This window comes from Acartia tonsa, chromosome 13, assembly GCF_053477335.1.
Source record: "Acartia tonsa isolate MP-2025a chromosome 13, ASM5347733v1, whole genome shotgun sequence".
NCBI classification, from domain to species: Eukaryota; Metazoa; Arthropoda; class Copepoda; order Calanoida; family Acartiidae; genus Acartia; species Acartia tonsa.
Window position 1 is genome coordinate 45,616,848 of NC_137272.1, and position 26,252 is coordinate 45,643,099.

The 26,252-nt window shown below is 31.6% G+C and overlaps 1 protein-coding gene across 1 annotated transcript in view; it reads left to right on the plus strand.

The window, feature by feature from the left end:
- The window catches only part of LOC145335339 (uncharacterized), a 61,640-nt gene extending 40,929 nt beyond the window's left edge, over nt 1–20,711 (plus strand). Inside the window, exons 16-21 of the mRNA XM_080181074.1 lie at nt 2,089–2,361; nt 2,945–3,007; nt 4,286–4,354; nt 4,911–4,989; nt 5,845–5,908; nt 19,158–20,711. Of these exons, the coding sequence (XP_080037200.1) occupies nt 2,089–2,361; nt 2,945–3,007; nt 4,286–4,354; nt 4,911–4,989; nt 5,845–5,908; nt 19,158–19,217 (608 nt within the window). The 3' untranslated portion in view covers nt 19,218–20,711. The remainder of the gene's footprint in view (nt 1–2,088; nt 2,362–2,944; nt 3,008–4,285; nt 4,355–4,910; nt 4,990–5,844; nt 5,909–19,157) is intronic.
- Nucleotides 20,712–26,252: the final 5,541 nt, after the last annotated feature.

Consider the following 26,252-nt stretch of genomic DNA (forward strand, 5'->3'; position numbering starts at 1 on the left):
TAGCTTAACTTTTTTCTCATAAAATAGATTTTCTTTTTTATATATGTATTTAAATGTACGGTATTATTGATTAAATTTGAAAATATCATAATATACTATACAAATTAAAATATAAAAAAAGTATTTTTTCCTGTTTCACTTAAGGATTCAATGTTCCTTTTAAAATATTTTAAAATTTGTAAACAATATCATTTTAATCATTTATATTTCATATTAAAACATATAAAAGTAACAGAATGTCTGTCTGTCTGTGTTTAGCAAAGGAACCACTTAACGGATATGGTTCTCCTTTCAGTAAAGTGTTTTATAGTTCCAAAGAAATTTTGGGGGTTGGAACGCTCTCCCTCTTTAAAGAAATTGCCTCAGAAAAAAATTTAATCCCAAAAAATTTTTCCTTTGAAACTAAAATTAAAATCAATGATTCAATCCCAACCTATATGCAATGCCCCCAAACGCCTCTAAGGGCGTAACCGCTAGTATTTTTTTAATGGATTACATTAAAATTATTTTAAAAGGTGGGCTATACTATAATATAGGCCTTTAAAACTGAAGTAAAATACTTAGGATAAATCTTTCATCCATCTCTTTTTAAGGGGCTTTCTTTCCCACTTCTCCTAACATCTTCCTCATTTTTATGACGTCACAGGGCTGATATACGTTCAAACAAAAAAAGGAAAAAAGAATAAGAAAGAATAATAATGAGGTAAAGATAGTGAGAAAGAAAGAAGAGAGTATATGTAAAATTGAGATAAAAGAAATATATTTATATCCAATATTTAAAAAGAAATTTAGCAAAAAATATTATTTTAAACAGTTCCTGCAAATAAATTAATATTAGTTTCTTGATAAATCTATAATCTTTTTTTAATTTTTAAACTGTCATTTTTTTTTAAATTATGGCGTGTCCGTTGACTATCTCTTAATGATCAGGTAGGAAGAGTAAGAAAAATAGCCTTAAATCTGAAAATGATATAGCCTAAAACCACCCAAGGATCTATGTGAAGCCTCTTTTAAAAAAACTAACATGTTTCGTTTCGTTTTTAAAAATATTATCATCCTTGTTAAAAATTAATCTATAAAATAAATAATCGTTTGCGGATATTTGTTTAATCATTGAATATTTAATTAATGTTTATTTATTTTTTTCTGTAAATGGATTATCAGATATTAATAGTTAAAGATTATTAATTTAAGATCAAATTAATCTAATTTGCTTCCCTTAAAGGAGAATTCAATCGTTTTGATATTGGTCGATATCTTGGGCTACTTTTTGTAAGTGTAGTGTTTTTTTCTTTAATGTTATCATCCTTGTTAAATATTAATCTATAAAATAAATAATCGTTTGCGGATATTTGTTTAATTATTGAATATTTAACTAATGTTTAATTATTTTTTTCTGTAAATGGATTATCATTTATTAATAGTTAAAGATTATTAATTTAAGATCAAATTAATCTAATTCGCTTAAAATATAGTTGCTATGCTAAATTCTCCCCTTATTCAACTATTCTTTTTTTAAGCCAAGGGTGTTCTTCAAAGCTTAGGTTCCCCCACACTGTCTGTCTTTCTGTGACTATTTGTAATGCTTGTTAATTTTCTTATGAGAAATATTAAGCTTAGAAATAGAAAAAAAAGGGTTCGAATCCAGTAACGCCGTAACGATCCTAGGCGGATGTTTCTAGATTGAACTTTGGTCTTTCTTGGCAAGTTTTACAAGTTGTATTTCTTGACGAAGCCCGAAAAACGACTCCTTCCATGAGTTTGAATGCTAAATGATTTAATGTTACTTTCAGCTTAAAAAAATGATAAATATGTCTTCCAGATCTATACATCATTGCGGTGGCATATAGTTTAAGGCAAACATTAAAATGTTATCTAATGATAGCCAGAATAAATCTAAATTTGCGGATTCTGAACATTAATTTGACGGATTTTTTAGCATTTTCTTTATCTTAGTAATATATGATCATACTGTACATCTAAAACAAAAATCTAAATTCATAGAAATTGTTATTGGTCCTAGGTCCCGTCTTGAAGGTCATGAAAAGGTTAACTAGAGCTAACATATATGGGTATTGTATTTTTTAGGTCCATCCCACTTTTCCCATCGTGGCCCGGGGGGAGGAGCCTACCATGATGAACGTCCTGCCTATCCTGACGACCACTTTGGACAGCCGCTGGACCATTCAGATTTCCCCTCGGGGCCGTCACACTACCCCCTGGGACCTACTGGAGGTGGAGGCGGGGGGCATGATTTCCCCCCTAGTGGACCTAGTGATGGGTTTCCTAGTGGAGGGGATGGTGATTTCGCCCCGAGTGGACCTTCTGCAGGGGGTGGAGCCGTTGAGATGACTGGTCCAGGTACAGATAGTTTTTTCTCTAGGAGCGCAGCAAATCTATAATCAGTTTGTGTACGTACGTTTTTTCTAAAGTAACTTTCTTTCCGTCTCTCTTTCTCTACTAAACTCTATCTATCTTTCTTTCTCCCCTTTCTCTTTCTCTCTATCTGTCTCTCCTTATTTATATCTTTTTCTCTTTATTTCTCTTTTTTCTCTTTTTTTCTCTTTTTTCTCTCTTTTCTCTTTTTTTTCTTTTTTCTCTCTTATTTTCTCTTTTTTTCTCTTTTGTTCTCTTTTTTTCTCTTTCTTTCACTTTCTATCTTATATTAGATTTTCAATGTTATTCATTATGTCTATCTATCTATTTATCCAGGTATGATACCTGTACCTCCAGAACCGCTGCCACCCCTGCCCAGTCCTGTGGAATCTATCTGTCTGTATATTTATCTATTTATCTATCTATCCATCTATCTAACTATATGTCTATCTATCTATCTAACTATTTATCTATCTATCTATCCAGTACCCCCAGAACCTCTTCTACCCCTACCTAGTTCTGAGCAATCTATGTATCCATCTATTTATCTATCTATCTATATATCCAGGTATGATACCTGTACCTCCAGAACCCCTGCCACCCCTTCCCAGCCCTGTGGAATCCAGTTTAGGTACGTGTCAGTTTCTTCACTATAGTCCATTGACAGCGTAAAGTGGCACCAAAAAAGTAATATCATACAATAAAGTTGACCAATGAGAGGCCAATATACACTGTAAGTGACCCATGGTAAAATTAATACTGGCCTCTCATTGATCAACTTTATTGTATGACGTAATTTTTTTGGTGCTACTTTACGCTGTCTCTAGTTCATTAGTTGGTTTTAAACTTTTGCACAAAATGTCTTGTTAAACCCCACTATTTTTAAACTAATTTGGGGTTTGGTTGTTTTTGTCTCCTGTGTCTATAAGCCCATCGGATGACCCCAACCGGGGGCTACCCAGTGCTCTATCATATAACCTAACCCTACCAAAAGTACATAAAAACCTAAAATCATACGGATTAATATAAAAATAATTATGAATTATTTTCTTCTTAAAACGTTTATTATTAAATGTTTACTTATTTAAAGAGATTAGGTAAATACTTAGCAGTTATAATTAAAATTCAACGAAACAGACGTCTCTTTCATTTTCTCTTAAATACAAAATTTTAATTATTCATTAAACTTAATCTTTAGTAGCGAAGCTACTATAAAATTCAATATGTCTGTCTGTAAAATTATTGGTGGGTTTCTCGGCTGCTATTTAAGATAAACTACTAGTTTTTTTGGTGAATATACCTCGTCCCAAAGAGCTTCCAATTTTAAAAGACACAGATATTTTTTGGAAAGATTTCATGGATGCTGTCTAAAATGGTGCAAAAAATGGGGACAAATTTCAAATTGATTTGACGGGGCTGTTTATTTACGTCACAAGTGAGGGGAAAGAAAAGGGAAGGAGGAAAGCAACCCCCTAGACGTCACACGCCAAAACAATTTGAAATTTGTCCCCATTTTTTGCACCATTTTAGACAGCATCGATTTCATGGTTTCCTATAATTGTCCATTTGTCTATTCATTTTTTTTTGTGCGTCGCTTCTTATGAATGTTGTCATCCTTTTTTTGTGTTACCACTTGAAATTGTATTATCCTTTTATAAAAGTACGTTGAATATGGTACCTATCTGCTTTGTTCGGCACAGGTCATAAAAAAGTTTGAGTAGGGGGAATGCCTTGGCCCCAAACAGGCGCAACTCATTACCATGCATAGTAAAGATGACACGAGTATGAGGTGAAGGATCAAACTTCTAGTCTTGAGTTGACAAATTCTTTTGGGGCTTTTATTCCAACGGAGTTTTTTTATCAGATTGGGGGGGGTGTACATCAATTTATTATTCCTTTTCTTATTCAGACATTTCTGGTCGAGGACGGGCTCCTGTACCAGAAGCCCTCAGAGAAATACAAGCTGGGGTAGCTTCAGGTATATAATATTTATCTATCTATCTATTTATCTATCTATCTATTTATCTTTCTATCTATCAGGTAAAACAATAGCTATGTTGCTTTCCCTCAAATATCCCCCTTTTTAAAAGTAAATTAACGATAAGGAAGCCTGACGGCTGCGCCCATAGCATCAAGGTGCTCTATATTGGTTGGAGTAAAGCAGCAAAAACATATAGCCATTCAAAGACTTTTATCTATAAATAAAATAGCCCAAAACCCATCCCAGGACTTATGTGAATCATCCCTAAAAGAAGTACTTTATCGGTTTAGCAGAAATTTAGTAGGTCAATCCATGGAGATAGCTGGCACTTTTTGGACACTAGTCCTCAAAGTTTTGTATAGCTTAAAACTTTGAGGACTTTTATTGAATTTTTATTGGTCGGTTCATTAAGTTGAGTGTCCAAACGTTTCAACCAGTAATTGTAATCTATAGAAGGGGTATCTTTATGTATTATTATTGTGAATGTAACATCAATTTATCGACCATTGTCTTATCCCTTAAGATCCCTGAGATTAATCTATTTGTATTTAAGGTGAACACGATGTGATAAACAATTCAAATCAATTTGTGCATGTGGACGCGCCTGATCATTTTGATGCTGGGCATTTAAGGTAAGGATTTCAAACCGTGTTAATATCCGCTGGATTAGAACCGGTTCAAAGTCATATTAATCGCGGAAAGGTGTCTATAATAAGATGTGAAAACAATTCAAATCAATTTGTGCACCATTTTGATGATGGGCATTTAAGTTAAGGATTTTCCAAACCGATCAATATCCATCGGATTAGAACCGGTTCTGAGCCATGCTATACGCGGAGAGCTGTCTATGATATGATGTTCAAATCGATTTATACATGTAGACGCGCCTGACCATTTTGATGTTGGGCATTTAAGGTAAGGATTTTCCAAACCGATTAAAATCCGCTGGATTAGAACCGGTTCTAAGTCATACTATCCGCGGAAAGCTGTCTATAAACCGGTTCTGAGCAATACAAACCGCGGAAAGATGTTTACATTAAGCTCTGTATTTGTAATAAACTGCGTGATTTTTTTTATGTTTAGCCTGAATATTTGTTTTTAAGGTTTCGTGATTTTATTCTGTAATATATAATTCTTCAGACCACTGCTCTTTAAATCACTTTGTCCCTTCTACAATGCATGTGTTTAGTGCTTTACTACTTATGGATGTTGTCATCCTTGTTAAATTCACTTAAAATTGTAGCTGTCTATAGAATCCTAGCAAAATGGGGACAGATGTCACTGATTTTGGCCTACCTATTCTATTGACGTCCGTAAATACCCTATACCCCATCTTTTTTCCAGGGGATTTCTTTCCCCCTTTCCTTTCTCTTTCCTTCTATTATGAAGTCAATAAAATAGGTAGGCCAAAAGCGGTGACATTTATCCCCATTTTCCTAGGGAACTAAACACAGCTACCTTAAAATTAAACAAATCTTTTCTGTCAGGGGTTCTCCGGATCATAACATACAGGAGATGAGCAAACGAAGGGGCAGAAGTTTTGTTAAACAGGTATATAGATAGATAGATAGATAGATAGATAGATAGATAGATAGATAGATAGATAGATAGATAGATAGATAGATAGATAGATAGATAGATAGATAGATAGATAGATAGATAGATAGATAGATAGATAGATAGATAGATAGATAGATAGATAGATAGATAGATAGATAGATAGATAGATAGATAGATAGATAGATAGATAGATAGATAGATAGATAGATAGATAGATAGATAGATAGATAGATAGATAGATAGATATATAGATAGATAGATAGATAGATAGATAGATAGATAGATATATAGATAGATAGATAGATAGATAGATAGATAGATAGATAGATAGATAGATAGATAGATAGATAGATAGATAGATAGATAGATAGATAGATAGATAGATAGATAGATAGATAGATAGATAGATAGATAGATAGATAGATAGATAGATAGATAGATAGATAGATAGATAGATAGATAAAAAGATAGATATATATATAGATAGATAGATAGATATTTAGATAGATAGATAGATAGATATTTAGATAGATAGATAGATAGATAGATAGATAGATAGATAGATAGATAGATAGATAGATAGATAGATAGATAGATAGATAGATAGATAGATATATAGAAAGATAGATAGATAGATAGATAGATAAATAGATAGATAGATAGATATATAGATAGATGGATAGATATATATAATACAAAGTAGCTGTCTGTCTGTCCGTCTGAAGCTTAAGATCTCATTAACCGCTGAACCGATTGGGCTCTACTTTTCAGGGATTATACCTACTGGTCCTGTGGTGGTTTTAAGCTATTTACCTGGGGGGTGGGATACCCCCAACCCCCCACAAAAAACTATAAAAAAACACCCTCCCCCCCAAAAAAATTATTTATATTTTTGTAGATAGATAGATAGATAGATAGATAGATAGATAGATAGATAGATAGATAGATAGATAGATAGATAGATAGATAGATAGATAGATAGATAGATAGATAGATAGATAGATAGATAGATAGATAGATAGATAGATAGATAGATAGATAGATAGATAGATAGATAGATAGATATATAGATAGATAGATAGATAGATAGATAGATAGATAGATAGATAGATAGATAGATAGATAGATAGATAGATAGATAGATAGATAGATAGATAGATAGATAGATAGATGTAATTATGTCATTGATCATATAGTAAGAGAACAATACATTTTAATGCTGTGTGCAGTTTTTTTTTTTATTTTTACTGCATCATATGGTTTATAATGGATGTTTTGACAATGGATATATTAACAGGGGGAAATTTGTTGTCAATTTGTTGCTAATACAGACTTAATTTATTGGTCAGTTTGAATATCCAATAGGTGGGAAGTGGATTGGGCAAAGGGGGTGGAAGGGGGGGGGGGTTATCGTTATTTTAGCCAGCTACGAGTTTCACTTTATTAGAGTACATGAAAATCTTGTGTAATATCTAAGTAATAATAAATCCATTGTTTATACATTTTTGTATGTTCTAACATTTTAACAACAAAATTTTTGTAGATTTATTAGCTTTTTACATAAGTGCAATTTAAACTTTTATTAACTAAATATTCATTCTGAGCTAGCAGCTGTTATTGACTTTAAAATAGCCAAAAACCATTCAAAAAATATAAAAAAGTCTAAAAAATCTAACAGACAAATAACCTCACTACTTTATAAAAATAGTACTATAGTATATTTCTCTTTTTAATATTTGAATGTTTTTATTTATTTTTGACATATTAATTGCATTTTATTAATTGTGTTTTGCTATTTTCACATAGGTTTTTGTAGGTTTATCAGAACTTCATTTTTGATCTTGAAATTAAATGATGTCACATTGCAATGTAACATTGCCTTGACAAAATTATTAAACTGTTGTTTATCTGTTACATTTCTTCAGGGAGGGAGGGTACATTAGACTGTAAATTACATTGGTACCCAAAGTTTTATAAGCATATTTATAACTTTGAGAACTTTTATTGGATCTTGATTGGTTGGTTTCAAACTAGTAGTGTCCAAACTTTTTAACCAATAATTTTAATCTAAAGAAGGGATAATTTTGTTTATCTTATACCTTAAGATCCCTGAAAAATTATTAAACTGTTGCTTATCTGAGGCACAGGGATTTAAGGGATAAGACAATGGACAATAAATTTTGTTGCATCCCCAATGATGATAAACAAGATAGCCTCTTTTTAAAATTGAAATTATTGGTTGAAACATTTGACACTACTAAATTTTAATCATTTAATGGGGTCAATAGTAGCTGAGTATCCACGAATTCCTAAATAGTAGCTGAGTATCCACACATATTTCCCAAGAGAAGTTTAATATCCACACTTTTCCCCTATGTTAGTTGAATATCCACAATAGTTTCCCATTGGTATTTTCAAAAGCAAATCTTCTTTACATCTCTTGTCCTTTATCAATATGAAATGAAGTACATTACTGCAGACTTTTTATTTTATCATTTTTCTTTTGTTTTAAATTAGATATCCTCAAACTTTTAATTAAAAAATACCATTTAGATATAAACCAATCCATGTATGATTTTGTCTTGAATTAAGGATGTACAAAGAATCCGAAAAATCTCCACCCACTTATTGCACTTTGAACATAATCACCTTAATAACAAGGATGACAACATCAACTAAACTCATTTAAAGTATTCAACGTTTACTAATAAAATAAAGTTTTTATAAATTTTAGGTACTGAAGAGATATTTACAGCTCATTGATATTTAAATGTTTATTATACTGGTACCCATTTACTGGTTAGCTTTCAGGCTAATTTGTTTGTATTTGTTTTTATGGATGTTGTCATCCTTGTTCTAAACTTGAAAACCCTTTTGAGCTAAAAAAGAACATTTTATATTTCAAAGAATATATTTTTGATAATCTTCAATAGACTATTTACATCAGTAATTAAAAGAAACTTATAAATCATAAACAGTATAAAAATAAAAATAAGTGATTTTATGAAAAGATCTTGTTTAACCACTTGAAAACACTTTTGAGTCAAAACAAACATTATTTTATTTCATAGAATATAAAAAGCTCAATAGATTATATAGAAAATAAAAAATAAACAGAAACTAATATGTAATAAAAAAGGGATTTTTTATCAAAAGATCCTTGTTTTAAAGAAGAAAAAACACTAATGTTTTTTGACCACGAAACAAATTGATGTTTTTGATGTAAACCCCCCCATTTTTAATTAAATGAAAATAAGAAGGGTGGGGGGGGGGGGGATTAGTTTTTTTATGTTTTATTATCATCATCTTAGACAAATGAATATATAATATATACATACATATTATAACAGGGGAAATTTTTTTCAATAATCTAGGTTGCTTACACAAAACTCATTTATTGGTCAATTCATTCATTCAGTAGGAGAGTGGGTCTGGATTAAGGGGGTTTGAAGGGAGGAATTGTTATTTTAGCCCGCTGCAAGTTTCACTTTATTGGAGAACATGATAATCTGGTGTAGGATCCAAGTAGTAATATATCCATTATTAGACTACAGGTTAGGTAGGTTATACACAAAATAACCTAACCTGAAGTAATAAACAAACGAAAAAAATACCACCCTCTTATATTTATTTTATTTATCAAGAAAAGTTCTGGGGGGGGGGGGGGTTGTTTGTGCTCGACAGGGTACTTAGAGGTAAATTACCGATGTTTTTCTTGGAGTGTCATTATAGATATCAAGATTCGGTGGAAATTTACAGTCAAAATTTAATGAGAGTATAATAACACTTATCATATGTAGGTAGTATAACGAGGATGACAACATCCATAAATAAAAAGCTTATGAATTAAAAACAAGAATGGCACCACCAATAAAAAGCGTAAAAAACAGACGGTCAAACAAACGAACATTAATAAATGTAGCATAATCTCGCTTTTAATTATTGACATTTATAAATCTAAACGAAAATCTAATATTGACATACTTACATTTTAAGACTTGATTATAGAGATGCTTCACTTATAACCCTTGTACTTTATCGTTCTATGAATCAATCAAGAGAATATGATTATTGAATCATATAAAAATCATTTTATAATAATAACATAGTAAATTGTACCTAACTGTCACAGGAATCATCCATAATGTATAAGTTTCTAGTAAATAGGACATTACTAGCATGCTGAAAGGGACAAGACAATGGCTGATAAATAGATGTACATCCCCCAATGATGCTAAACAAAATTACCCATTCAGTAGATTAGAATTAGTGATTGATATGCTTGAACACACAACTTAATGAACCAACAAATCAATAATGAATAAAAGTCCCCAAACGAATCAGAAAAGTTTTTATAAAACTTTGGGGACTCATGCAAATATGTATAGCAAATCTAAAACAATTATATTTAAAATAGTAACCTTAATAAAAGTGTCTAGAAAATAAGCCATGTGACGTCAAAAAAATGAGGGTTATGAGAGGAGATGTGGGAAAGAAAACCACTAAAAAAGAAATGGATAATCCCTTATTTTATGACGTCACATGGCTGATTTTTGAGACAGTTTATCCAGTTTAACATACCAACTAACGGAAAATTCAAGTCCTAGAAAAGATTCACCAGAAAAATATGGAAATATACACATAATGACTTTAAACAAAAAATTAATATGACTTAAACATTAAACTCTTTTAATTAATGATAAATTAAAAAGTATACTGTACTATAATAGTAAACGTAACGGAATTTTATATATTTTCAAACTTTCCAAATATATCTTCAGTGATCTAAAGGGATAAGACAATGGCCAATAAATTGATGTACATCCCCAATGATGATACAAAAAATAACCCTTTTTGTAAAGTAAAATTAGTATTTGAAACGTTTGAACACTCATTTTAAAGAATCTACCAGTCAAAATTCACTAAAGTCACCAAAGTCGTTAAGCAAACGAATAAGAAAACTTTCTTATAAAACTTTGGGGACTAGTGTAATAAACAGCCCATTGTCCCCTCTCTCTGTCTAATTTATTGATATAGCTATGTTTCGATGTTATTGTGCCTTGTTAACTTAGGAATCAATATTACATTATTATTATTGATTATCTTACATATTTTCTGGTAATGATTATTAGGTTGGTACGCTTTCTAATTGTACCAAACTGTTGCAGGAATCATCATTCAAAGATTAAAATAAATACTACGAATCTAACATGCCTAAATTAATGATCATACATTACTGACGAACGTACAAACGTATGGACGGTCGGAACTAACATAAAATTTTAAAAGCTTTGCTTTTTACAAGAAAATAAAAAAGGACCATTTTTTATGTTATTGTTATGAGGTATTTTTTAAAACACAAGGCTTAAAAACAACCTTTTTATTTTGTAAAAATAAATTTCTTAATTTTCAACATATTGCTTTGTTAATTGAAGTAATTAAAAATGATTTTAATCTAACTATTGAATCGATATATTATTTCTTGGATGTTGCACCAGAGTTTCATGTACTCTTATAAAGTAATCCTCGCAGTTGGCTAAAATAAAGATAACACAAATCCACACCTTTTACCCCATCTCCTCCTCTCCTACTGGATTAACAAACTTACTTATAAATGATCTCCATATTAGCAAACTAATCCAAGTAAATCCTATATCCATTAGCTAATGATTCCTTTTTATTTTGTTTTATTTTTTTAACATTTAATTGTAAACAGTTCTAAGGAAGTATTTAGTGTTTTTTGTTTTTGTTTAAAAGGGATAAGACAATAGCTGATAAATTAACCATTAACAGTCGGGACCCTTGCCGCACCTTAATCGGTCGGGGGGGGGGGGGGGCGTTCAACGCCCCCCCTTATTATCTTGGGTCCTATTAGAGCTAAGGGGCTAAAATTTGTGCAAGTCCCCTGTTTGATAATGAATTTACGACCTTAAGTAAGTCAAAGTCAATTTTCGCTTCCATCACCCTTTTATTTAAAAACCTTTGTTTTTAGGTCCTTATTTACTTAAATATTTCAACCGGCTGTAATTTTCTTAATTTGAAGCTAGAAGAAATTTTTTTGCAGAAAATGTTTATCTTTTTTAAATTTTATATTAAAAATATCAAAATGTAAATTTCAGCGGTCGCAGCTGTACTTGGCAGCTGCCAGCCGCTGCAGTCGGCGGGAAAACGGCGGCGGATCTTTATGAAATTTAAATATGTATGTATACATGTAAGAAAAGCTTAAGTTTAAAATTTGAAGTCTCTAAGTCAAAAATTGCAGACACAGGAGCCTTTTAAAGTTTTCTGGAGACCTGGAGGATCAAGACCCGCAGTATCATACCTGGAACCTGAAATTGACTTAAACACCTGTATTTCATATAAGGATGTACTACTAGAGGATATTTTAGTATTTTGGTAAGATAAATGTTTTTTTAAAGTAAAAAAAAATTGCTCTTTACCTGGATTACCCTGCCAGATTTGCTGGCCTCCTGTGCCCGCTAGGATGGAGATATTCCAACTGTCAGTTCAACGCCCCCCCCCCCCCCCCTCCGACCGTTAAGGGTTAATGTACATCTACAATGATGATACACAAAATTCCCCATTCTGTATCGTAAAATTTGTGATTGAAACGTTTGAACACTCAACTTAATAAAACTACTAATTAAAATATAATTAAGTCCCCAAAGTTGTTAGGCCAAAGAATATGGAACCATTATCATAAAACTTTGGGGACTAGTGTAATAAACAGCCAATTGTCCTTATTTCAAAAAAAAGAAAGATATTAAGAAAGAAAGAAAGAGAGTGAGTGAGAGAGAGAGAGAGAGAACATATGTTGATTAGAATTGTCATATAGTTAGTTAGATGATACAATATTGCAATTGATACAAAGGTCGATTGTTCAACAATAGATTTATTAATCTAGATGGTTAGTGAAACATAATAAATCACCCATCTAAATAATTGCCAGCTGGCTTTTAAATATTTGGTTAAACAAAATTACCCCTTAAAATTTAAGTAAGGAGATCACAACCAACTTGGATTGATCAACAAAATGATGGGACAATGATCTATTACTACAATAGTCCTTAAAACCTTATTATAAACTTTTCTTATTTGTTGGCTTAACAACCTCTAATTTAAATCTACAGAGGGGGTAACTTTATGCACCATCATTGCGGATATATATCAATTTATTGGCCATTGTCTTATTCTTTAGACCCCTGACAAATGATCTAAGACTCTTTTTCGTTCTGTTTTAAAAAAGTTAGAATCACATAACAAAATATATATCTTTGGTAATTCAAATGTAAGAAATATTTTTTTCAGGGATTTAAAGGGATAAGACAATGGCTGAAAAATTTATTTACATCCCCAAAGATGACACAAATTAAATACATCTGATTATTACAATTAGTGGTTGAAACGTTTGAACTAGACCAATCAAACTTTTTTAAGCCAATGAATAAGGAAACGTTTAATAAAACTATGGACGCCAGTGTAATAAACAGCCCATTGTACCCTCCCTCTCTGAGGTTGTTAGTTCTTCGATATTAAGATGGGATAATTGATACTCTGTCCTTGGATGTCATACATTACACCAAATAAATCCTAATCTATTAGCCTATAATATAAAGTAGAAAGGTCTTTTTGTCTGTAGCGAAGGACCTTGCTAACCGCTTAACTGATATGGTTCTCCGTTACTCTCAAGCTTCTTATAGGTCCAGGGAAGGTTTTTATCTATTTTGGAGAGTGGATCTCCACACTCCAAGTGAAAAATGAACCCCCACCCCACAAAAAAATATTTTCATACATTTTGAAAATCAATTGATGATGAGGTTGGTCAACTTTTCCCCTAGAGGATTCCAGGGACGTAGCCGATAGTAACATCAAAAAGTAGCGAAGCACAAAAAACCATGGATGGACAAACGAACAAAGTTAGTTATAGCACAGATGTTCTAAGGGCCAACAAAACTGGATATAATCCTATAATTTCATTTTACTATCCGCTGATTAGAGTAAAACACTATTGCTAGCAGACTAAAAAGGTCCCCAACAGAAGGATCCAGGTAGTTGTCTGGTTATACATCTATATTTATAGATTTAGATTAATTTTCCGCTGATAACATTGTATTAATACCATTATATATTAAAAAAACAATTTTTTCCCGTTTTATGGAAACACCCGTGACCTTCAATGTGCTAGTTTCTTTACATTGAACTTAAAGAATTAAAAAGCATCTGGTACAAACATTTTATTGATTTAGTTTTCTTTTAAATGTTTATGTGTGTGAGTGTGTGTGTTTGAGTGTGTGTGTGTATGTGTGTAGTTGTATACATTGTTCTTAAGAGATAAGACAATGGACGATAAATTGATGTATATCCCCTAAGATTTTAAACATAATTATCCCTTCTGTAGATTTTAATTGGTGGTTGAAATGAACCAACCAATCCAAATTCATTAAAAGTCACCAAAGTTGTTGAGCCAGCAAATAAGGAAACGTTATTATAAAACTTTGGGGACTAGTGTATAAACAGCCCAATATCTCCTGTCTCCCTGGTTTGAAGACATTAATTATTTAACTTTGAGTACTAGTATAATTTTCTGTTGTATAGAGAATAAAATTATTGGATTTATTCTTATCACATAAGGTAGCAAATTTTTAAGTCTGTTCATTAAGATTCCGCTAACAATTTAACGATTAAAGCTCTCTATTTATATTTAAAATAATGATTTTGGGATGATTTAGAGAATTTTTAATTCCTTTTCCATTATTACCATTCTATTGACAACAAAGATCCAAACTGCAAATAGCGAAGTCGCTATTGAATTAGAAAAAGGATACCAACCCTTATTTTCATTTTGTTTTATAAATAAGCATATGAGGGGGGGGGGGGTCAGTGCTCGAAAGACTTTTTGAAGGAAAGCACTGAAAAATCAATGTAAATGTTTTATTTAAAATCCATTAAAATTTTCTCATGAATTGTCAAAAGATCAATTAAAGATTTATAATCAATAAATATCATGGATCTAAAGGGATAAGACAATGGCTGATAAATTGATATTCATCCCAGATAATGATGCATTTAATTACCCCTTGTGTATATTAAAATTTGTGATTGAAACGTTTGAAAACTCAACTAAATGAATTAATCAATCAAAATTCACTAAAGTCCCCAAATTTGATAAGCCAACAAATAAGAAAATGTTATTTAAAAACTTTGGGGATTAGTGTAATAAACAGCCCAAGATTATTATGTCTTTAAAATCAAATAATAATAAGTTTTTACAATGCTAGTTTAAAGTTAAAAATTATGTTAGCCAGGGCTCAACTTCATAAAACTTTGGGTACTAGTGTAATTTACAAGTCCAATGTTCCCTATACTCTGTTATATATAATCTATCTTTTCGATGAACTGAAATTTAGTTTCCGAAAGTGTACCTAGCGTCCGCGTCCTATCTCAAAATTTGCTACTAGCTAAAAAAGCCTCTAACTTCACAAAAAAATCAAAATTTTAAAAATTAATATTTTGAATGTATAATGTATGAATCATTTATACATTATATCGCTTTTCCTTTTGACCGGGGTAGCTGAAAATAGCGTTTGCAATAATTGGGTTATCTGCTGTACACTTTAGGAAACTAGGGCTCGAATAGGAAATCCATTTTCAGCTGATCATCTTTTCATTAAAAAAACAAGGATTTGAACTATAATCATAAGAAAGAGTCAGCTGAATTTTAGTTTTCTTATTGTGTACATAGTTTCCTCGTCCTATCTTAATATTTACTACAAGCTAAAAAAGCTTAAAACTTCTCCAAAAAAATCAAAGTTTGAAAAATCAAAATTTTGAATGTGTAATGTACAAATCGTTTATACATTCAAATTTAGATTTTTTGAAGTTTAAAATTTTTTAGCTAGTAGTAATATTGAGATATGATGAGGAAACACCGAGGAAACTGTGTACACATTCGGCAATTCAAATTCAACTGACCAGAATTTTGACTATAATTATGAGAAAGTGTATTATAAAACCAGGAATCTAAAGGGATAAGACAATGGACATTAAATTTAAGTACACTCCCATAAAAATAATAAATTCTAATTATTGGTGGAAAACTTTGAACATAAAATTTTTAGCAAGGTGTTAGAAAAGTACCCAAAGTTATTTAGCCACAACAATGAGAAATTTTGTTTATAAAACTTTGGGTACCAGTGTAACTTATATTTCTTACACAATTACAATAAACAAAATTAACCCTCTGAAGAGTAAAAATTTCAAATAAGATAAAATGGTTATAAACCTTTGTCCCCTCCCTTCTTGATTCTACAGAACTATCAATTAAATAATTAAATTACAAAAAAATATTTATCTTTGTAATTTGTAATGTACTGTTTTTCTTCTGAAGAGTAAAAATATTGGTGGAAATATTTTGACTCTAAAGGTTTGTACCAACTAATATCAAAACTCAAACATTAACCACAGTTTCTAAGTCAACAAATTAGATGGGTATAAAACTTTGGGTACCAGTATAATTTACAGTCAAATATCCCTACTAAAGTATATTTAAACTACCAATTAAACAATTTAATAATAATTTCGGCACCTCGAGGCTAAAAAAAAACTGGTTTTAATCTTATAATTGTACATTCTATATCCGCGGAAAGCCGTTTATAATACGATGCGAGAAAAAATCTATTTTAGGGAAGGATATCACCACCCCTCCAAAAGAAATCTCCCCTTGAAAAAGAAATGACCCATTCCCTCCAATTTTGTCACTGTATTTATAAAATTAAATAAAAAGTGGTGAATTTCTCACCTCCCCTATAGGGATCTAAAGGGATAAGACAATGGCCGATAAATTGATACACAAAATTACCCCTTCTTTGCATTACATCTAGTAGTTGAAACATTTTGACACTCAACTAAATAAACCAACCAATCAAAATTCAATAAATCCCCAAAACAAAACGTTAAGCTAAAAAAAAAGATAATTATAAAAGTTTGGGGACTAGCGTAATAAACAGCACAATGTCCCCCCTCCTAAATGGACTTAGACGAAAATATATTCTAAAAAATTTTAAACTACCAATCAAATGATATATTGTACTGTTTTTCTTAAGAAATGTCGTAAATTTTCTTCAAAGGAACTATTTATTTTTTTACTGAGGCTACTTTTTAAGAAATGTTGATTATTTAGATTTAACCAGAAAAATGTACAAAATATTTTTTATATAATCAGATCATCTTTTCTTAAATAAAAATTAGAAAGCCTAAATGTCACGTGTGACGTCATTAAATGCGTCAAAAAAGGAAGGTTGAGAGGAGAAGTGGGAAAGGAAAACCACAAAAAAGAAATGGATTTTTATGATGTCACACATGACATTTGTGGTTTTCTCATCAAAACCTGTTTAAGTATTTGAACATAGTTTTATAAAGAGTCAGGGAAAAGGGAATGTGAAAAAATTCCCACATCCCCTATCCCTTATTCTTACCCACTTCCCTTCAGTTACTTAAAAATAACAAGTTTTACGCCAAATCTACGTCAATAAAAATATCTAATTTTCGGCAATTTCAAATGGAATTTATTGGCTGAATAGCAGCCCATGAGAAAGAGTGATTGCCATATTTGGGTCAGGTATAGACTTCCAGATCGTTTTTATAATTGATTTCCCTGAGGCTTACAGGCGGTTGACGCGCTGCTGCCGAGCCATAATTTTCTATTTTTATTTTTACTTGAAATTTATTATATATTTTTCAAGTAAAAGAAAGAACTATCTGACGTATAAGCTTAATATTATCTTTCCTCAGAACGTAATTTTAACGATTATACATATAATTTAATTTGGTTATCCTAAAATTATTATTTACATATACTTTAAGTAGAAACAAGGATGACAACATCCATAAATAGTGGAGCCGAGGGATAAAATCTAAAAACTATGTATAACATGGCTAGAAAGATAAATAGAAAGAGCTTTGTAGACAATCAAAAAAGTAATGTTTGGTGCTTTCCTGCAAAGTGCCCTGCGAGCATAGAATCCCCCCCCCCCCCAATATAGGATTTTTTTCTTGCTGAAGGCATTACCCTTTAACTAACCTAACCTAAGTAAAACAATCAAAAACTTCCAGCACTTTGAAGGAGACCGTCAAATTGTCAATAACTTTTCAAGCATGGCTTCGAGATCCGATTAATAACAGGATAGGCTAACAAAACTGAATTTAATCTAAAAAATTTTCATATTCCAAGAAATGCTGTCTATAATACGATGCGAGAAATGATATACTTGGATGTTGCACATTAAAATTTTATGTACTCTGATAAAGTAATAACCCCCATCCCAACCCCTTTTACCCAGGAAGTATGAAGGGGACAATGGTCAATTAATTTTATTTAAGAGTTTTCGCTGAAAAGCAATGAAAACCAGATTTATCCAGAAGTTTTTACCAAAATTGTAAAGCGATCATGGTAATATAATTTAGAACAAAATTAATTCTAAGAAAAAAATCATTTACTTGAAAATTAAATTACTGATACATCACAATGTAGTAAACATTCTGTAATTAATCACCAGAAAAATCATGTTAAGAACTTTGTCAACCCTTCTCATTTTTTCTCATATTTTTAACTTCTACCTAAATTTAAGGGGTTCTTAAATATCACAGTAGAGTTTCTATATATGAAATGACATTTTCTTGGGAAAAAATATTTGTTTAAACCAGCCTGTCTGCTAGAAATTAAGTTTATTAATACTTGTCTGCTTTTCAAAACTAACTCAGCTAGTTAGCGGGGCATTGATGCGCGAGTACCCAAAGTCAGCCAGAACCTGCTGAATTCGTGCACATTCCCTTTAAGCCAGTACCCAAAGTCTGAGACTCTAGAACTTGAATATTCGATCCATTGTCCCCTCCCTTACTCCCTGCTTTTTACCCCATTCCCTCTCCATCTGCTGAATGAACGAACTGACCAATAAATGAGCTCCATATTGGCAACCTAAATTGATGACAAATGTTTCCTCAGTCAATATACCCACGTATTATATTTTCATTGATGTATCTATCTATTTAATGTACTGTTTTTTTAAGAACTGTCTTTCTTCGTGATTTATAAAAAACTATGTACGTGTTAAAATTTTCCAGTATGAACCGATTAATATCCGCTGGATTAGAACCGGTTTTCAACTAAAAAATCCTGTATAGCATCGTATTAATGATAATTTTCCACGATTAATAAAATAAAATTCATGCAATTATTTTTCAGGTGAACTGGCGAGATACAGACGAGGGTTATGGAAATCAATATTTTGAATACAACCACTAACTTACATTGGATGACGATTCCTAAACCAGTTAGGTACGATTTAGAAAGATCGTAGCAACTTTATCAAAGTTAGCAGACACAAAAGTGAAAAAAAAACAATTTTGAGAGAAACAATAAAAAGTGAATTAGTGGCGTGTACAGAAATTAACTGCACCCAACCCCTCCTCTCTAAATAAGGGGAAATGGGGTGGTAAGGATTAGATTAATTAATGGGGGGATTAATTGACACTATCTGCCCCTTACATTAATATTTTAAAGTGCTAAAAATCTGCACTAATTAATACATGGTTAGTTCAGTGTTATATAAAAATTCAAAGTTCTTAAAAAACAAAAAAATTTAACAAACATAAAACGTTTTAATATCTAACTTTTTAAGTTTTTTCATTGTCTAAGATTTTATAATTCTGTTTTTCTTTGTGAAGCTACTCTATAGTTCACTTTGTCTGTTTGTCTGTCAGTACTCAACCTCAAAGCATATAAAAAAAACAAATATGAGCACTGAACTTATAAACTCTTTAGACCACTTTGTGTGTATGCGCCATCCATGATTTTTAGTGCTTCGCTACTTATGGATGTTGTCATTCTTGTAAATTTTATAATTCTGGATTTTTTTCTGAAAAAGTCAATAAAAACGTTTCACCTTTTTGTGAACTTTGTTATTACAGATTCTTGGTTTTAGTGGTAACTTTCTCGGCAATATCTTTTTGTTACATATTCTAATTCGATAATAATTATTTCTCGTATCGTATTATAAACGGCTTTCCGCGGATATAGAATGTACAATTATAAGATTAAAACTAGTTTTTTTAAGCCCCGTAGAAAACTGGACATAGTTTTTTCGTATGGATGATAACCGGTTCCTATCCACCGGATTCGAATGAATACGATAAAATAATAAGAACGATTTAGTTGAATTGTAGCGAAATTCTTTAATTATTTGTAAAACAAAAATTGGATCTACTGCAGTTCACGGAAAAATATTGCTGGTAACGAATATTTCCAAAAATCTATGAATTTTAAAGGGTGCTAGCTGCCAAACGACTGAACATACATATCATGCCCGCACACTGTTTTAAGCGGCATAAGAAGGCCTACAAATAATCTGGAATCAATAATGCATAATTATCTCACAGTGCAAAGAAATGAGCGAAAAAGACCTATTTTACGCGTTTTTCCTTCAGTGAAGCTTTCCCTGTGCATCATTGGATCTTGGCAATTCAAGATTATTTGTAGGTCTTCGTATGCCGCTTAAAATGGTGTGCGGGTATGACCTGTACGTTTAGCCGTTTGGCAGCTAGCAGCCTTTAAAATTCATAGATTTTTGGAAATATTCGTTACCAGCAATATTTTACCGTAAACTGCATTAGATCCCAAAATTTAAAATGAGAGAGATAGAAAGAGCGAGAGATAGAGAGAGAAACAATGGGAAATCTTCACAAAAAATTCAGACATGTATCTTACATAGCATCTGAGAAATTCACATGAATAATTCTAGAATAGTTATAAAATATAAGATTAAAAGTCAATATACTTTCTAAGTAAGAAAAACATGTTTAGTCAAGTTTAAACTAGTCAAAGAAGTAAAAAAACCTTATTTTTATTGATCTTTAACCTATTTTATTTTTGTTTATTGAGAATTTCATTTTTTTTTATATATAACGTGGGTGTGCAACTTTTATCTTATTGGTGTAGTTAAAATGCAATAAATTTTAAAACATTCATAAATTCTAGCAAAATAATCAGAAAAGTTTATTTTTTTCTTAATTTTAAGGGGGGTATAATAAGAGGTTTTTAAGTTTGAAGGGGGAAAAGACCCCTTAATCCCCCCCCCCCCCCGTTGGATGTATATAAAAAACTTCAAATTTTTCAATAGTTGTTATGTCGCTACTACTAAATTTTTTTAAGAAGATATATATTAGAGAAATAATTGAAGTTCTACAAAAATTTTCAATTAGTTGGAACCCTCTTTAGTTAGAATTAGATAAAACTTATTTCTACATCGAAAAACGTCATATTTAGATCTTAGAAAAAAACGTCTGAATATCAATAAATCTTATTGTTCAATACGTTTTGGTTATTATTAATACAGAACATAAAAAAAACTTAGTGTTTTTCCTTAAATAATCTATCGAGCACTGAAAACGCTGATTTTTTAAAACAATATGGGGGATGGGTAATTGTTTTCTCTGCTAAAACCATTCGGATGTACTGCAGTTCACGGTAAAATATTGCTGGTAAGCAATATTTCCAAAAATCTATGAATTTTAAAGGCTGCTAGCTGCCAAACGGCTAAACGTACAGGTCATACCCGCACCTTATTTTAAGCGGCATAAGAAGGCCTACAAATAATCTGGTATAGCCAAGATCCAATTATGCACAGGGAAAGCTTCACTGAAGAAAAAACGCGTAAAATAGGTCTTTTTCGCGCATTTCTTTGCACTGCGAGATAATTATGCATTATTGATTTATGGCTATTCCAGATTATTTTTAGGCCTTCTTATGCCGCTTAAAACAGTGTGCGGGCATGATCTGTACGTTCAGCCGTTTCGCAGCTAGCAGCCTTTAAAATTAATAGATTTTTGGAAATATTGCTTACCAGCAATATTTTACCGTGATCTGCAGTAGATCCAACCATTAAGAGTTTCAATCCTGCTGTGCCCTAACCCTGAGGGGGTACCCAGTATCCATTCTTACCTAACCCTTATTTTTAATTTATTTCAAAGAAAGGGGAATGGGTTTCTGTGCTCGAATATTCATTTTTAGAGAAACCGCCTTCAATTGTTTCATCGTAATGCCATACTGTAATTAATAATGTATTTATTTATTTATAAATCATTTATTTATCTTAATTTATTTTAAAGTGTAATGTAACAATTAAAAAAATTGATTCAATATTTATTAAGAAAATCGGTTAAAATACAAATTAATTTATTAATTGATATTAAAAAATTTTAATTTTCTGTATATTTCAATAAAAATGTATTAATTATAATTGTTACAAATGTGATGTATAGTCCCTTTCTTCCTGTCTTGAGAGCATTATATGTATTTTGTATATTAGCAGTCAGTTCTTGTGTCAACCGTTTCGGAGCAAGACCTTTGCTCTGCAACTCGGCACGAACCCAAAAGTGAATACTTGCTATTATATTTAATATTATTATTGTATGTTTAACTTGTCTTGAATTAATACACTTTATTAGAATATTTAGCTGTTTATTCTTACTATTGCTACACGTCATTTTGGCGCAGTAGTGTAGTACGGACCTATAGCTCAGATTTTCTTTTAATTGTATTATTTCTTTGCTTTTGGTTTTTGTTCAGGATGTTTGCAGTGACCAGGATGGACATTGCTGAGTGGAGGAAGATGTCTCAGGAGGAGAAGGATGTGTATATGGTTGTGTATAAGGATGTGTATATGGTTCATGCGATTAATGCTCTTAGGACTAAAATTGATAATGTGGCGGCGAAGCTGGGTGGGCATGTAGCGCCGCTGGAGAAGCAGGATAATGTTGATACTAATAGTGCTGCGGTTACTGGACTGGCTACTCGGATGGACGATTTAGAAGATCGTCTTAATAAGGTGGTGGTGCCTAGTGTTGATAATGATATCAAAACCGAGAATGTGACGGTTGTGGATGAGTTTATGATTGGCCAGCAGCGAATTCTGGATAGAATTGCCCAGCAGAATAGTTTGAATGACCAACAGAATGGTTTGAATAACTCTATGCCGTGGCAGAGGACGGCTGGAGGATCTGGAGAATTAGCTAACAGTATGGACGATTTCGAAGCTCGAACTGCTAATGAAAAATTTTGTTTCCTTGAACAAGAAAGTTTGGTGGTGTTGCCAACACTTTCTATGGACAATTTCAAATCTCCAATTGCTAATGAAAAATTTTGTTTCCTTGAACAAGAAAGTTTGGTGGTGTTGCCAAACAGGTTAGGGGGGGGAGAGTGTATAGGTGGAGAGGACCAGGTAACAGTCAAGGAGATGGTGAACCAGGTCGAACCTCTGGAGGAGGAGAGACATGTGATGCTGGACCAGGTCGAATTCCTGGACCAGTTATGCTTGAAGAATGGAGAGATGGTGAACCAGGTCGAACCCCTGGTGAAGGAGAGATATGTGATGGTTAAGAACACCATGTCATCATCCTGTCCATTGAAGGACACCACGACACCATCCTGTCTATTGAAGGACAACATGTGGGTGGAGGACACCAACATAATGTCCAGGGAAAGATATGTGCCGCCCTGGACATGTACTATGTTGGTGGAGGACACCATGAAAGGGGAAAAGGTGCCGCCCTGGACATTGCAGGACAACATGTGGGTGGAGGACACCAACATAATGTCCAGGGAAAGATATGTGCCGCCCTGGACATGTACTATGTTGGTGGAGGACACCATGAAAGGGGAAAAGGTGCCGCCATGGACATGTATCAGCAGGGAGAGAAGGATAGACATGTGTTGTTAAAAAATTATCCTTTTATAGTTTGTTTCTACAGGGAGACAGTTGAAAATTGTTAAAAATGTATTCTCTCTATCCTTTTATAGTTTGTTTCTACAGGGAGACAGTTGAGTATTGTTAAAAATTGTTAAAAATGTATTCTCTCTACAGTTTATTCCTTTCTTCAATTTGCAGGGAAGCAAGGATTACATGTATTTCTTTCTATAGCTTATTCAGGACAGACGTGTATTGATTAAACGAGTATTTCTTTCTACAATTTGCAGGGAAGAAGGATTTTCTCTACAGTTTTGGATTGTATCAACAGGATATACATGTACTACGGCCTACGGCGATTTGACGGCGGTGTGGCGGCGATTGATTTTTGTAGTTTTGCAATTAAGATATCTATAATTGAATAAATTTTGTATCTGATAGATGTGACGGCTTATAAAAATGTATAGAAGTTGTGCTTCTGGAAGTATTTTTATTTAGGAAATAAAACTCGCAGATGTTATGTTGACATACAAATCATAGATTATTTGTGGAGCAACTTTTTCTAGAATGAACGAAAATTTATCTGCTATTGTTATATCCCTGTATATTACTGATCTTACTCGATTTTTTGGGAATGAACGTCAATTTATTTTCCATTGTTGTATCCATTGCTAATCAATGTAGATCTTTGATATTATTCGAATTAGTGGGATAAATGTTAATTTATCTGCCATTGTGGTGTCCATGCATAAGGTTAGAATGTATAACATATAATTTGGAAAGCGCTGACATTGTTTAAATAATAAGAAGAGAAACGAAGCAACTCTATAAAGTTTGTGATGGAAAATAATTTGATTTATGGTAATTATTTGAATTCTGGAAATATAACATTTTGTTAACTATTGAATACGAGTTTATGAGATTATGTTATTATGAAAATCAAAATATATGCATTTATTTTTTTTTGTTTTGTTACACTGGAATTGGATATTTGGATATATTTATTTTTGTTTCAGACTATTGTGGTGTCTAACAGAGATAAGAATAATAAAAAAATTGAAGATGGATTAATTTCAACGAAAATAGGAATACAATTTTGTAAAATTGTTAATGGAAGAAAATTGATTTTATTAAATGTTAATATCGTGATTTTATGAAAATTGGATAAAAATTTGAAATTAGATACTTTAAAAAGTATTAGAATTTTGATGAAAGGCTGTAAATTGTTTTAAAAGTTGAGTCAGTTATTATGGTTCTAAGTATTTAATTTTAAAACAATTATATTGCGGTTTATGTATAAATAAGAGTAAAGCTACTCTTAAGTTTATATGAACGGAAACAAAATATTTTGAATATGGTTAAAATGTGCTATGAATAATAACGATTGTACTTGCGTGAGGATAGATATGTGATCTTTGATCTGTGATATATTATTCATAGTACGAAATTTCTATTATAGATAGAACAGAAATTTTGTTTGTTTTGTTTTTGAATTTACGTTGATTTGGATTGATACATACTTGTCATCATGATCAGTAGAATGTGATATTTGATTGGTAAGCGGAATTTTTGTGGATTTAACTAGATTTATTTTAAACAATTAAATGGCGATTTAAGATTGGAATGCATAACTCAGCAAAAATTTTTTAATGAAGCAAAAAATTGTTATTCAGTATTTGATTATGATGTGAGATAGAGAGAGAGAGAGAGAGAGAGAGAGAGAAAGAGAGAGAGAGAGTGAGAGAGAGATATGTGTGTAGAATTGGATTGTACAATGGACATATTATATGTGGATTAATTATGATATGTGTGCAGAATTGAAATGTATAATGGACATATTATATATATATGAATGAATTATCGGAAATATTTGTATAGTAGGAAATGAATGTTATTGGAAATATTTGTATGGAGAGAAGAGAAAACTTGTTGATGTGTGTACAATGGATATATTATTGGAAATATTTGTATGGAGAGAAGAGAAAACTTGTTGATGTGTGTACAATGGATATATTATTTATGGATGTTTGTTGAAAATGAATCGGAAATATTTGTATATTAGGAAATGAATGTTATTGGAAATATTTGTATGGAGAGAAGAGAAAACTTGTTGATGTGTGTACAATGGATATATTATTTATGGATGTTTGTTGAAAATAAAACTTTGTGCAAGTTTTGACAATAGATCTATTATATATAGGATTGTGTAGGGAAGAGATGTCTATTGTGTATATCTATATCCAATGATGGGTGATGCAATATAGATTAATACTAAATGTGTTGTTTAGACTTGGTGGTTAAATGTTGCAAGTTTAGTTTGACTTATATATGACTTCTATTGTAATTGAAACGTTTTCGAATATGATGTATAAACCAAGGATATTAATATTCATAAAAATGGAGCATTAACACTTGTATAGTGTCAAAATTAAATAATCAGAATATACATATAAGATTCAATGCAAAAATTGTAAGCAAATTTGTTTGTAATAAACAAGGAAGACAACATTAATAAAAGCGAAGTATTGAATGGTAGGACAAACGAACATCAACACTTGCATAGTGTCAGAACTGAATAATCTTTGTAAAAACAAGGA